Raw genomic sequence first — 16140 nt, 5'->3', positions numbered from 1 at the left:
TTATTTTTCCTTTATGATTTATTTAAGTAGGCAAATTTAGCTGATATGCCAGTAAGTATTTACAATACCTAACTTCAGTAGGTACTAGGAATATGAGATGTGTAACACAAGCATTCTTTAGAAGACCAGTGTTATTTGCATTAGTGCCAGTTAATGCATCCATTTCTATGGATTTAAAAACCCATGCTAATTTAGAAGATCTGGAGAGAAGACTAAACACACTGCAACATGCCACCCTGAAACAGTCTGACCTGTCCATTAACACATGAAACAAGATGCAACCAATTAAGGAACAGGGAAAAAAAAAAATGCGACAAGCATCCAAAATGTCACCAGAGAAGATCAAAAGTAACATAAGACCATTTTCAGCAGCTCAGTATTACACAGAAATACTGTAAAAGGATATTGATATAATGAAATAACTGCACTTTTTTTCCAGTGAATTTAAGCATTAAGACTCAAATCCACATATAAATACAAATATGTAATCAGATATTTAAACCCAAAAATTTGGCACTGAGCTGGTTAGGGAAAAGGAAAAACAATGGTGCAATTAAAGACTGCAATTAAATTAGAATATTTTTTTTTCCTGGAACCACAATGCCCCATCCTTTTATTTACATCCCAAAATATGCATTACAAAATCCAAAAATAGTCAAGCACTTTGAGAGTGCTACCTTCAGCAAATGAAGTTAAGCCAAACCTCTAGGAACTTAGTTGTATTAAAAAAATTTAATTAAATAATAAAAAAATAAAAGCTCATTCCACCCCCTTCTCTCAAAGAATTGTCATGAACTGTCCCGAATCTCCCCTTCTTCCACAGAGGAAAGGGATGAACTTTCACTGTCTGAGTTCTCTGCAGCTTCACTGCCATCTGAGGATACAGAACACAAAAAACAAACAAGCAATTAGTTTCAGCAATGTTGTTTGCTCATCAAACAGAAGGAGTTTGGTATCTTCTTTTCCTTTTAATCACTCTTTTCTTTAGGACAGCTATTTCATAAGACATAACCAGTTTCATGACATAGAATAAAGCGACCTCATTGTTGAAGGAGAAAGCAAATCAATGTTGAGAATTCCTTTTACCTGTTAAATCTTGGTCTTTCTGTCAAGTAGGAAAGCAGAGTATATATCCCCCACTGTAGATCTACTGAGAATTTAAAATTATTCTTTTGCCTTGTTTTAAATGTTGTTTTCTGGGATGTCACAGACATATATCACACCTGTACTGAATAATAAATAATTTACACTTTTCTCAGCATTTCAGTTAAGATGCAGAACTACAGAGAAATTGGAAATAGAAAATTAAACTGAAGTAGCTTTGTGCTTCTTCCACATGTTCTAGCATCCCAAAGACAGTGATAAGCTATGTAAGTCCATAAGCTAAGGGCTGGTGAAGTTCAAGGTGCACAACAACTTGTGCTTTAAGCCATGGCTATTGTGCTCTGCTGAGATCATATAGTGAAACTCATCTCCAAAACTGGTCTTCAGCTCACACCCCACTGATCCTTCTTTAACAAGCTGACCCTGGTCACCTTGTGCTGATGTCATCAAATGCCACTTGGTTGGTGACACTCAAGCAGCACAAAAATAAACTACAGCAAAGCAGGCCCATGATTCACTCTGCACTCATTGTTATTTTCAGTATTTGATCTATGAATTTAAAGATGTTTCTGAGCATTTTGTATCAAAGGTTTCATTAAAAGAATGTTACCAAAAGGGAGCTGATGAAGTATAGCTACTGTCTGGTCAAGATAAGTTCTTCAGCTGGCAAACATGGATAATACATAGGACACAGTGTGCACCTGTACAGTTTCCAAGGAATTTGTTCAAAAAAATAGAAGCATTTCACCCAGAAACATCAGAGGTCACATTTTGTCTACATTAAATCTAGTGTATAATCAATTAACATTTATATGCCAGATATGTACTGAGTAATGCACAAAGTAAGGCCTGTGAAAGCTTCTATAATCCCCTGCTATCTTCAGCCATGACTGACCTTGTATGCTGAAATCAGAGCACCTGTAGTTTCTGCTGTTAGGCAAGTCAAGCATCAAAACATCACATAAAAGAATGTGGCAATCTTCTGGCTCACAGCAACGCCCAACAGACAGATTTTACTTCTGTCTGTCTCAGTAATATTTAACAGGAATTACAGATTGTCTTCACTAAAAAAGAGCATATTTGTATGGTGCTGATAGCATTGCCTATAAATTAATATTGCCCAATTCTTCTCACCATACAACTGTCTGCAATTTACTTAAAATGTAAAATTTAAACCCTGAGTTAAAGTCTTTCAGTGGCAGTTTCCTTCCTAAATCTTTATTTTCCTTATGTAGTTGAAAGTTTCAGCCAAAATACTTCAGCCATTTCTGAAAAGAAGAATAGGAAAAGTAGGCTTTATACTCATTAAATCCTAGCAGTTTCTCTTTGAAGGTGTCTAGCTATCCCCCAGTCCTTGAATCTCAGGGAGAATGGTGACGTTCCCCCAGCATGTGCCTGCTGTGGCTATGAAAACTTGACTCTGTTCTTCCTGGGGAAGGGGGCAGATCTGAGATTGCTTAGGAAGGAAACAGTATTTCAGCAATTCCTGCAAGACTTTGCTTCTTGTTCTAGCCTGGGTCTCTTGCAAACAGGGTCAGCAGGGCTATGGCTGCCTGAGCCCCCATGCTCAGCAGACACCCTGCCACATGTCCACTCATCAGTGTGGCAGCTGTCTGCCTGGAATGCAAAGGGAAGACAAGCGTCCCTCTGGGTGTGCCAGGAGTCAGAGAGGAAAGGCAGCACTGGTGGCAATAGGATCAGCAGGATGGCTTGGGAGGAGTGGGCCACCAATACAGAGAGCCATACATGGCAAAGAAACTGGACTGCAACAAACAGAGGATGCTGCAGCAGAAAGGTCACTTTTTGGGAGATGGGAAGGGGCTAAAATACTTCTCTGATTACAACAGACTTCTCCCCATATAGTCTAGAGGTTTACATAAGATTTGGACTCTTAGCAATTATCTGTGAATGCAACTGCTAAAGCAAACTAGAAACTGTTTTTTTCCTCCTATATTCTGTAAGGATTACATACAAAAGAAAAGCACAATGACTGTGACACACTAAAATGGTACTTTGTCTTCAGGCAGAGTAATAGCAACTTTTATATTTATGTTGTGAACATGTTTTTCCTCAAATAATCCAAAATTACTGTCACAGGCATGCTGAACAGGTTCCCAACCTAACTCATGGCTGAAGTTGATTATTATTATCTTAACAAAGAAGATGACTAAGCTACGATAGAAGTTGTGAAAATCACAGTATTTTTTCCATTAGCTGTAACTTTTGCTATGTCATACCCAAGACACCTTAACAGGGAGCTATTAAATTCATTTTTATGTAATCTATAGAAACAGTTGAAACAACAACACAAATCAATGGTTCCTAAAACCTGAAAAGGCTGTTAGTGTTCTCAGAATCCCTGCAGGGATGGCTGCTTATGATGATTCCTGTAGCAGAGGAAGGTTACTGTCCTCAAGACACACATTTGCAGTGCCCTGGGATACAGCTGTTGGCACTTCCCTGCTATTACAGGCTCTCTCCTCTCCTCTTCTGCCTTTTACAGAGTCAGGTAGGTGCTGCAGCAGCATGACCTCAAAATATCACTGTTCAACCAACACTTGAGTCTTTTCCCTTAAAAGGACAATCTCCCTATTTAAGTACATGAGACAATCAATTGTAATTCCCTCCTGACTTCTAAATCATAGGGGTACAGCTGAGTACTGAAAAGCAAGCTCCTAGACAAAGAAATACGGGATAAACTCAAAAGCACCCAGCTCCATGTATTCCTGCTAGATCTGGATTCTCTTCAAATTAATTCCAAGATTAAAGTTTTCCCTCAACAAAGTCATTTTTAAAAGATAACGCTGCGCTTTTAACCCACCCAAGAAGTGACTTTGCCATTATTCTAATAACTATCTCACAACTCAGAATTATTTGTTCAATGTTAGAAGCTATGCTAGAAAAAAGTGGAGAATGATTCCTTTGCATGATTATCAGGTTCACTTAAAACTCATCTTCCCCAGACAGTCTGACTCTTCAGAAATAATCAACTCTGTCAAACATTGCTACATTAAAAAAAAAAAAAAATAGCACAAATCTGAATAGTATAGTTGTTTCAACTTAGAGGCTAAAAATATATAAAAATTCCAGGAAAGCACCAGTAAACAGAGTTAGAAAAAACACATCCAATACAGCTCATAGATGTATGACATCAGCCAGCAATTTTAAGACAAGAGCATTCTTAACAGCTTTTTCTATAGCAATCTTTTAGCTTCAGAAGGAAATACAAGACACATGGCTCATTCCTGGCAATATCCTTGACTACTGTTCATATAACTAAAATATCCAAGTATAATATAACAAGAAATAAATATATGCTCACCTTGGCCAAGAACCACCATGTCATTCTTCAGTGTTTTCAAGACCACAAATAATGTTGGATACTCAATTATTACTTTGCCTTTCAGATTGTCTAGAAGGCTTCTACTGGAATCCAGTTCATTGTACCTGAAAAATAACAGGAAGTTTACTTTGGATTTTAATACTAGCAAGGGCATAATGTACATTTACTGTGGAGGGGAAAAAAAAAAGTAAAAGGCTTTCTGGCATTTCACGTGATTATCAGGTGATACCATGTCCAGAAGAACTACCTTATAATTCAAATTACATATCCAGTCTTATTCTCCAACTCCATAATTCTTTTAAACCTTCTTAATATCTAAGCATAAAAAACAAAAGAATTAAAGTCAAATTTCTCTAAGGGTTGAAAATTTTTATTATGTCTTAGTGAGTATCTTGAGCAAATCAGATAAGGACATAGGGCTATCAAAATTGATACATTTATCAAAATCTGATTCTAAATTAAAAATAACATTTAATATTTTACTTATGGGCTTTAACACTATAGGTTTAATTTACTTGGTTAGTAGTGTACCTTATTTATCACATTTGCTTATGAATTACCAGTGAAGCCCTAAGAGGATGAAATAAAAAGCTTATCTGAACAACTACTAAAGAACAGGTATACTGGAGCACTCAGAGCTGTTTTTGTAGGAGAGATATCCTTGCACTGATACAGGAGCATTGCAGCAATAATTTGTAAATGAGATTACAACAACCTCCATGTCACAGGAAATCTCTGCTCTCAGCAGCATCAGGAGAAGCTGCCTGCAGGAATCCCCACATATGTGTGCTCCAGAGGATCCACAGGACTGGGATGTGCAGCCCCTTCCCAGGAAAGGGCTCCTCTTCAGCCCAGAGTGAAACCAGGTACATAACAAATGATACCACAGTAATGAAAAGTAAACTGAGCATCCTCTCCACAATTACTCTCTCAAACTGTAATGTTCTCTCCCAGCTCTTTAACACCAAACCTGGATGTGGGATTTTGTGGGGTATTTCAAAGGCCTCTGAAAGTGGGACCTTGTTGCTTTCCCTTGCCATAACTGAGGCATCCAAAGGATGCTCTGATATTATTACGCTGCAATCTGAGTTATGCAATTGTGTCTGTAAGCAGCCTTATTAAATTAATCACTAAGCTATTGTATCAGCTAAGGGCAAATGAAGTTCAAAACCAAAATATACCGTAGGCAGTATGTGGGGTATTTCCCATAGCTGCTCTACCTCCTCTACCATTAACATATTATACAGTCGTGTCTTCTTTTGCCAAAATCAACATGGGAGAGGTGAAGGAAATTATATACTTTATGATGTAAAATAATGTGTGATTAAAAGCAGTACACTGGGAGGCAGCACACAAGAAGAATATTGGAAGAAAACCAGGAATTGAGTTCCTGGGATTTAAGGGAAACTTAGTTTGAGCAAAAATTCTCTCATATTCAACTTCAAATCATCATGAAAATATTTGGTTTCATGTTTCTCTCAAGCCAAAGTAATTATGATCCCTTCTTACTGAAACCTTTTAAAAGGGATAGTATATTACATGTCTTATTGAATGAATGCACTCATAAGTTGTGGATTAACACACATGAACAGAAACATATCTACTGCTTTATTTACAGTACTTTAAATGCAAACTATGGCAATACCTTTCCTTTGGCAAGGACCTCAACACATTCCTTTCTGGTTAAGCAAACATTTACCACCAAGAGGCTAAAGTAATTCACATGCCACAATACACTTTCCATTATCTCATATTTTAGACAAAACATCTTTAGTGTCCAGCTTGGCATAAGATAAAACATTTGTACTTAAAACTATTTTATGATAGTAAATTACTGAAGTGTTAGATCACTGAGTCAGAGCTTTATCTTTTTTTGTTAAAGTAAATTTTATTGGTTGACAGTGACAGTGAAATTTTTAGTCCACAATGTGGGCCATAAATTTCAGGAAAAATATAACAAAGGAGCTTAATGCTTCTCTTAGTTAAACTTGTCTCTTACTTTGTATATTATCCAAAAAAGACCCCAGTCTACCACATTTCGCAAGTGCAAGTTGAGGCTTTCTGCTAATTCACCTGTTAGGCTCTTCCTTGACTGCATGCTTAAGAGATCTCAAAAGAAAATTATTATTTGGCATATCAAATCCCAAGTCTACTGAAGAACAGCTCCTGAGCAAGACTGATTTTTTGGGTTATCTCAGAAAGACCAGGCCATGATAAAAATCTTTCCAATTTCATCGCACAACTAGAACAAAGTCATACATCGGAGGGTCAGAAGGTGAACAAGAGAGACCTTGGCAAAAGAAGACTGCCATGTAGGGCTTAACCAGAAGCCTACAAACACACACACATACACACACACACACACACTTCTAATTTTTACTTATGAAAAGGCTAGTTCTGTTTGGAAAATAATGGAATGAAATGGAATTTTTTTTACAAGCCTTGTAATTTCCTGCAGTGATTATTCACCAGAATGAGCTGAGGGTGCAGAGTAACACTGCATAATAGGCTCTTCCATGTATGTGCAGCAAATTGATCTCAGTGCAAGCAGGAGACAGAACAGGGAGAATCGCACAATCAGGTATTACCAGATATCCTTTTATCACCACTCTCACCCACTAGTTTTGTATCATTGGGATTGCATAGTCAGCATGAGAAGAACCCATAAGGAGCTGTAACCTTCTTCAAACCCAGCCTCCACTGTGCACTTCAACTGACAACCCAGTGAAATGAAGAACAACCAGTGCAAGTCTATCCTTTCACTTGGACTCCTCCATGCTCCAGGACCACCTGCAGGAATGAACTTAGCTGAGGCTGTCATCCTAAATGAGCTCCTTCAGGCATTCATGCCAGGATGGATTTGAGATAAGCCTGGCTCCAGACTAACTGACCATGCCAACAGAACCATTGCCTTAACACCCATTTTCACATCTTTCTTTTAACCCTCCCTCTGCTTTTTCCTTTCTCCCACTGTCCCATCCATGCAAATTGTCTGCACTATGGCTTCACTATGGCTTCCTGATCCCTGTATTCAGCAGGCCTTCTCTTTGCCTGCTCCCTCTCAATCTTCTTTTCTTCCTGGTATTTACTTTCCACGTATTTTCTCTTTCCCTTCCCTATGTTCCCTCAGCCACCCTGAACAACACCCACCATCTAATAATACACTTTCCTGATTATTTTCTTGCCCCAAGCAAAGCTTTATGCCCATGTCGCAAAGCAAGGCCTGGATTTTTTCTTAATAAGAAATGACTCCATTTATAAGGACCACAAAGAGATGATCTTAGCAGACAACCGCTTTTGATTTTAGCTGGAATGAAAAAAACAATAACTGCTTTTTGAAGAACCAAAATTAAGTAGAATTTGCCTGCTAGCAGGCAGTTTAAAAGCCTACAAAAATTGTGACAATTGAGAAAATTTAGCAAGATTCAGCAATTCCACATCAGCTCCCATATAAACTATTATATTTGCTCTATGAACAGTTGCTACCTTTCACAAAATACTGAAATTAATGTGGCTCTGCACTTCTGATAGCTTCTGTGAGTTTCTGCTAAGGCTAGCTTCACTATCTATAGTTATTCCACCACCTTCCAGGAATTCAAAAGTTCAGACTGCTAATCTGTCTCCCACAGGCAGGAATGCCACATTAGATCACTGCACCACAACAAGCTCCCCTCAAATGGAGCCCGTGGCTATCATCGCAGTGGCGTAACTTGTCTCCATGAATTCAGACAGCAGGAAATTCCCTGCTGATCAGGTTTTCCTGAATGTCATCTACAGGAACTTTTTATTATTTAATAATAATAATAAAAAATCTGCAATCTGGAATTAAAGATAAATTGTAGCCATGTTAGTTCTTTAGTTTGGTCTTCTAGACACTGAAAAGAGAACAAACAAGCTTTAGCCATCTAAATAATTGTAAATATTATCAAAAAGTGGATTTGTATAATGACATTCACAATTTCCCTGTGAGAGTGATCAACTAAGCTGCTTGCACATATTTTACACAAAGATGACTTTTCTTCCTAGAACTGAGTGGAAACATCGAGGTATTTGCTTGGCATAACTCAGATCCAATAAATCACGCTATCTATTTTGGGCCTAGTCCTAAAAATCCACAACCAAGCTTATGCTAACATATGGGAAGAAAAAAGGATTTTTTTTCACCAGACAGAAGAGGATTGCATTTCCTAGGTATCTGCATATGCCTAGAAGGGGGCAAAGACTGGGTACTGTTTTTAAAATCTCTCCCAAGCACTCATTCTGAAGCGCTGCAGCACAGCAAAGATAATAACTAACAGATGGACTTTCATTCCTAAGTGGTGAATAACCTCTTCGTGTGGTTATGATTTGGTGAACATGGAAGTAGAGAAATGCTCTCTTGAATTAGGTATGAAAGGAAAATTGTATGGCAGAAAGCAAATACAATGTATTGAAATAACTGAAATGTATTTATATTTAACTTTGTCACTAGAATTCTGACATTCTAAAAAACATAAACCAGAGAATTTTATTAGTCCAGGTACATGACAAAATCAGAAAACTCAATGAGCAAAACAGCAGAGATCTTAGAAACAAACAAACAAACAAACAAAACTCCTCAACTTGCCATAACACTTCCTTTTTAACTAACTCTTATCAACAGCAAAGTAATATGAATACTCTGCCTGAAGTCTCTTTCAAGGAAAGAGAATGGAAACCTAGTTCAAGTAGATATTTTAATATGAAAAAAATATGCTACAGTTTACAGAAGTATGTAAAACCTGCAAGCTCCTCCTTCCAATCTTGGTTACATTTCTTCTCCTGGTCTAAGACCTCCACAATTTGCCTCAATAGATGTTAATTAACCTCTCCTCCATACTACTGATACCTGCATAACTTAATCAATACCAGTACAGACTACATGCCTGGCCAAACCCTTTTCAAGTCAAATCCCTATCTTAAGTAACACTTACATCAAAAATGTGGTTTTTCTGAGGAAACAAAAAAAAAAAAAAGGAAAATTAGGACAAGAAACCTTATCTTATCAACCATTTGGACCACAAGCCCTTCTAGGAACCAACTACAAAAGAAAAGGAAGAAAAGTTGCCAGCATAGCAGGAAAGCATATTGGACATCATCACCATCTCCTAACTACACCTACATTCACTGAGTACATAAAGGCACAGCCAATTAATGAGAAAACTATGAAGCTGCTCCTTTTCCTTGTCATATTTCAGCCATAGCTCATCCTCAAACAATAACCATATTGACAAGCTGTAACAATCCAAGGTCTCTTCTCTTTCACGACTGCAAGAGGCTCTGCCTAGACTAGAGAAGTCTAATACCTATTAAAAAGTCAAGTGTAAAATGGGGGAAAGAAAAACTGAACTCACAACCCCCCTCTTACAACAAACATATTTCAGGAAGTTTAAACATCCTGGAAGAAAAAAAAGTAATATCCAGGTGATGATAGCAGGAACAACAACTGTCACCTAAATTATTTGACACAATAGTAGATGCCCAAAAAACCTCATTGTTTGTTCACTTCTATCCTAGAAAATATACAAAACAGTTAACGGAAAGGAGACAGAAGCAAAGTAATAGTACAAGTATGTCACCATAGAAGCACAAAGGCAGTCCTTGTTTAAGCCTCTTGAGAATGAGGAATTGCACAAAGGAATAAAGCACAGTAGAAGTTGTTTCATGGCAGTAATGGAAAAATATATCAATTGATGGCAAAACCCATAAAGTAGATAAGGCAACTGCTTCAACAATTTAGTGGACTGAGCTTTAAGAGTGATGTGGTAAAAGGATTCAGGATCACAATAATGATCTAAAGATTAACTGAAGTACAGAACATTCTGCATCTTTTAGTTATAAAACAAAGTACAACAAAACAAAAGGAAAATGTGAAACCAGCAAATGTCAGTCTCTTGCATTTGGCAGAATTTGGTGCAAAGAATACAGAAATAAAGTGATACTGAATTTCAAGAATGCAAATACTTTCCCCATCTCATAAGACATAATGAAAAAAAAAGAACAAAAATCCAGCTGCAAGTAAAGACGTTATAATTCAAGTGCATCACGGCAATAGTTCTTTACACACATTGGAATTTACTTACTTTATCAAGCCAGGCAGCTTCACAAACTGCTCACAAGCTCAATGTTTACAAGTCTTTAAATATTATAGAGCTGACATATGAAAAAAATGTAAACCACAATCATGTAAGACCACTATATGACTTGGATAAAGAAACAAAACAGCCTGAGCTAACGCTAGCCAGAAGACTTAATGTGAATATGGAATTTCACAAGGGAAAAGTTCTGATTAATAAGACAGTGAGCTGGCTACTGCAGATGAATGCCGTAACTTTCAAAAACTGAAAAGGTATCAGTGGCATATTTAGAACCACTAAAAGCTGTGCATGGTTCCCCAAAAATGCAGAGAAGTCAAAATATGAAACTTGCACCACTGATACAATACTGGCATGGTCACAGGGAAAAAGCTAATGTCATAAATCTACTTTAATGACAGCATACTGATACACAGCCCCATGAAACCTAACCATAAATTATTTTAGAGGTACAAGTTGTACCAAGGAGTATCAAAGGATGCAATAAAAAACACTTACTACATCAAGTTCAGAAAACTAATACATCAAATCTCATTTGATAAATTAACGTAAGCAAACAGTATACTGCTAAAATAAACAAATATAAAACTGATGAGAAATCAGTCACTGTAAATTTGCAATACTTTTGTTATTATGCTTAGGTTAATCTCATGAACCATCACTTCAGGAAGAATTGATCCTTCTCTAATTTTGAATCCACAAAAGGCAAGTATTAACTTCCAAATTAAGCTCATATGGAGAGAGCCTAAATACCTTTAACACTCTGTATTGAATGGTGGAAAACTTTCACAAATTTTATACTTATTTTCATGGGAATGACAGTACCATAAAATTCCATTAGTGTAACAGGTTACCAATGCCTTACAATGAAAAGGAAAAGCTATGAAGTAAAGAAAACAAATTATTCTCTTGGGAAACAAGCAGGAAGGTCAATTCCCTACTTGGCAACGTCGAAACAATCAGCCTCTAGCTCACTTCCCTCAAAAGAGAGAAAAAAAAGAGGGATTCCCCTTTGGCAAGATCAGGAGGAAATTACAGGTTTTCTCCTTCCTGACAAGAACATGAAGAAGTCGTCCTCTCCTCTGCCTCTTTAAAAACACTGATGGCTATGCTGCCATGTTTTCACACTGCTGCAGTTTTCCAAGCTCAGCCTATCACTTCAACTGTCCAGGACAGAGTTTGTATCTTTGGTTCTAGAAGCCTTTTCAGCCTTCCCATGCTCCTGATCCCTGAAATCAAGGAACTATGCTAACTTTAAGTCAGCATCTCACTGTTTGTTTTTTTTTTCTTCCAAGAAATCAGCAGCAAATCCACCTTCTCCTTCAGAAAAATATTTTAACAGTAACCCACAGAGTTGATTCAAGCCCCTCAATAGATCTCACAACTCTTATTCTACACTGGAATAGGACAAATAGTTTGAACTGTTTGAACTGTGCCACTTTGGCTCTACAGCTCACTTTCACCAGCTCCTTCCCTCAGCCAAAGGGCTACAGACTATACAGCAGGATTTCTCCAACTACACTATTTTCTTGAATTTCATAGCTTGTTTTCTTGCCTTCAAGTCTGTCTTATACATGCGTGCTACACAGCAGACAAACTTCCATGAAGACTTTTTCCATACTATACATATGTTACACACATATAGCTACACACCTATAGAGGAGTTCCCACTGTTCTCCAGTAGAAATGACAGGCTGGAGCAAACTGCAAGATTTGTTCTTGCAACAGTCTTTTCTAGCTGCACATTCTAAGACAGGACAGAAAACTTGCATGTGATGCATAGGCTGTTCCCATGCTTTAAACCCAGACACCATGAGAAAAGAGGATACTGTGTACAGTTTTTCTGGTCTAGAATTTGGGGTCTGTCTATCTACTCTGCAAGCATGATGTATCTGAGGTCTTCAGATCTGCCTGTGGTGCTTATAGAACACCAATACATGACTGGATAGGTCAAATTACTGGCTGAAGCCAATTATAACACTTCTATTGCTCTCTTCCACCTCTTTACTTACATATTCCTCCTCTGCAAGTTGTCTGGATTTAACTTGCTGCACTATAGACAGCAGAATTTTGGAGTGAAGGCTATGATTTCAAATAAATCTTTGTGCAATAAATGTCTCAGTCAGCAACTCTCTAGCTGGGACACTCTAGAAACCCTAATGCAATACCATTAATTATAAAACAGTTCATCCAAAAGAATTCAGCATGGATTACAAAACACTGGATTGTTAATTTAAAAAAACCAGGCGTCTACTGGTTCATAAAGGAATCCCTTTCAAGAAAAAATGATTGCACAAGACAGTAAGATGGACAAACTCTGGGTTTTTTTGAAATCATCCCAAAAATCTTTTGAAAGGTCAAGTAATTGTAGTCAGACATCAGAAACATTTAGCTATGCATGCTACAGATTCTGACCATACACACTTATTATACTCAGCAATGACTAGTTTTTTACTTTCCATCTCTGTTGTGTAACAGAGGACTTCAATGAAGAATGTAAGTAGCTAGGAAGGAAAGTGACTGTCTTTTACAGTAAAAGCTGTGTAACCTGGCATCAGCTCCTCTGCATCGCTTTTGTCAGCAGAGAGACTGATGTTCAGATAAAGGAGCATGTGAAAAATGACACTGAAATGGCTGCAGTAACAAACTAGGAAGCCTAAAATGATCTGCAGGAAAATGTAAGGAAGTATTCAGTATGAAAATCAAGAAGCTTTAATTTAAAAAACCTACAAACCAAAATCCAACACTCTGGGGAAAAACAGCAGTAAGTATTAATGCACAGGAGTGCTGTGTTTAAGACACAGACTACAGACCAAATTCTATTTCCCCTTGAACAGCACGAAGTCACCAGTGCCTGACTACAGTTGTGCAGTGAAGAATGACTATTGTAAGCTGGCTCCCTGCTTTTGTAAAGCTGGCAGAGCTGCTTTTGTGCCAGCTGCTGCAAGCTACAGAGGAGTAATGAATTCTACTGTCAATCTTCTGGCATAAGTTAAAGCCAGCTTGGGGTCTGTTCCAACTCATGCCAAGGCCAGTAGTTCAGGAAAGGATTTGTATCCTTAATTCCTGTCTCATGCATATTGTCTACTACACAAATGTGAAAAGAAATTGCTTCCTAAGACTAGAGAATCATCAATAAAGCACACTACTTTTCAACATTTGCAGAAAATGCAAAGGAGGAAATAATGCCTGAAAAGTGCTAATTCTAGCACACTTGTTTTGCAAGATGAAGTAGAATTTTTGAAAGAAGGTCATAATATGATGATAAATATGATGCACCACATTAACAGCAGCAACTTTTTAAAGAAACTGAGTTATGTGTGAAAAGCAGAAAGCAAAGACTATAAGTTTTCTTAGTTTTAGATGAAGTTATTCACAAATGATAATGCAGAAGCAAGTGCACAAGGAAGAGAGCATGAAAAATGAAGGAAAACATTAACAGATCAATACCTGAGGCTACCTTCAATGTGTTTCAATAACAGGGGTTTTAAAATAATCTTAAAGCAACTGACAAAACAAGTATCTCATTGACATTTTTAAATATAAGGAAATAAATACTCTAAATGTTACATTAAAAAATGTGGTTCCATTACATTTCTACTACTTTTTGAATTCTAAGATAATTTTCCAAAAGTCTGTTGGCTTATTTGCACATACTAAGACAAAAAGCTTCACCTTCCTGAATCTATTACTGTGACTACTGCAACTTACTGATGTGATCTAACCCATAGTTATTTAAAAACAATAGACTACAAAAGAAAATTCTCTTTGAGCACAGAGCTAAGTCATCCAAGGAAATAACTCTCATTTCTGCCAGCTGATCTTGAGACAGGGAAGTGATCCAAAATTACTAACATCATCCAGCCTTCTGGAAAGCAACTGAATTCAATCAGTTAAAGCAAAAGAAGTGTTCACCACCATAAAATAATGGCATTTAGTAGAGGAGAACCTCTGATACTTGTTTAGCAGATTTTCTTCCCTGTGGTCCACAAGAATTAAGTGACAAACATGCCATTATTCTCATGTGCCCCAGCCAGTGCCACCACAGACAGTTAAGAAGCCCCTTGATGTTGGAACTGGCACAAAAATCCTTTCGGTATTTTTTGCTTTCTGAGTAATTGAAGCATGAGCTGCACCAGTACTATTGATACAGAAAACAATTTTACAACTGATTCTGTATCCATCCCTGTATGATGTGGCAGTTTTACAACAGGAAAGTGACAGGATACAGTCTGGTACAGTTTTGTACTCCATCTCCATCATGGATTTGCTCCACTGAAAGCAGTGGCCTTTGCAAAACTCTTTAAGCCAATTAGACTCTGTTTTCCAGGCACCTAAATATTCTGCAGTGCCTACTCCAACCTTCAAATCCTCAAAAAGTTTTCTGCAACAACTTATTCTGAAACAACACTCACACACTACTCTGAATAAAAAAAAAAAAGAACATTCCTATATAAAAGACCTAACATAGATGTTTAAGAAAGCATTATTTTTAAATTCTATTAAATCCAATGTGTGCAATTAAAGTGTCAACTATCTAAACTAGACTCATGCAAGATGTTACTGAACTCAGTAAAAGACTATTTAATTTATGTGGTTTAACCTTATTTAGGTTTATTTAATTTTCCATGAAAGTATCTACTGCAAATTAAGTTTTTCTCTTATTTCTCTTATGTAAATAGGATCATCTTATATGATAAGGCTGAGTAAAATAATTTCTCATTAAGTATCTGCAGTTACAAAACAACCTAATTCTGACTACTAACTTACTAATAAAAAAGACCAAGGATTTGTTTGAGTTTGGGAAGGGCTGGTTGCTGTTTCAGTTTAGTGTGTTACATAAAGCCTGATAAGGCAGTTCTCAGGAAAAAGAAAAGGTGTATTTCTCAAACCACAGTGGGTAAGTTGGCTGTTGCACCTTTCCTTTCCTTACTGAAAAAAGCAATACTCTCACCATATGAAGTCACTTTAAAGGCATCTCAAATAAAGGTCTGAAGATAGTCAGGACATTAATTTATCCTGAAGAAAGAAAATACTACTTTATGAAAGAATGTAGACTACAAAAATCATCCAAGAGGCAGAAGTTAAACCTTTCTTGGAATAGTTACAGAGGAGAGAATAGACACCAGCACTAAGTATTGCATAACAGGTGATCGAAGCAAGCAGTACCAAATGGAAAACTATTCTGACCCATTCAAACACAGATTTTTTCCAAACTTCCTCTAAAACCAGAAGGTTTTAAATGAAGAAGAGTTATGTAATGTTTGTTTTTTGAAACCCTCCTTTGCAAGATTTTTCATAAAGTAAGTGTAGCAGAGAAGATGAACTAAGTGTAACAAGAGTTTCAGAGCATGAGAGGACAGGTAAAGCTGAGAAGACATGAGGAGACATTATGCTTTAGGTTATCCCAATTAACTGGGGTGTACTACCAATTCATACTGGATATAATTCTTACAATCTGGTTTTAGAGAAGAGAGAAGTAAGAACTTATCATAAAGTTCTCTTAGAACTGTCACCACTGATGGTAAAAGACACATATTAAGAAGAAAGAAAGGACCATATTTGGCAGCTATCCATGAT

The 16140-nt window shown here is 37.1% G+C and overlaps 1 protein-coding gene across 1 annotated transcript in view; it reads right to left on the bottom strand.

The window, feature by feature from the left end:
- The window catches only part of ZNHIT6 (zinc finger HIT-type containing 6), a 32018-nt gene continuing 15878 nt past the window's right edge, over nt 1–16140 (bottom strand). Inside the window, exons 9-10 of the mRNA XM_056497835.1 lie at nt 4427–4551; nt 1–874 (exon numbers count right to left, since the gene is read on the bottom strand). Coding sequence (XP_056353810.1) covers nt 789–874; nt 4427–4551 — 211 coding nt within the window. The 3' untranslated portion in view covers nt 1–788. The remainder of the gene's footprint in view (nt 875–4426; nt 4552–16140) is intronic.

This window comes from Oenanthe melanoleuca, chromosome 8 (assembly GCF_029582105.1).
Source record: "Oenanthe melanoleuca isolate GR-GAL-2019-014 chromosome 8, OMel1.0, whole genome shotgun sequence".
Classification (NCBI taxonomy): domain Eukaryota; kingdom Metazoa; phylum Chordata; class Aves; order Passeriformes; family Muscicapidae; genus Oenanthe; species Oenanthe melanoleuca.
This window is presented reverse-complemented; position numbering and strand designations above follow the sequence as displayed.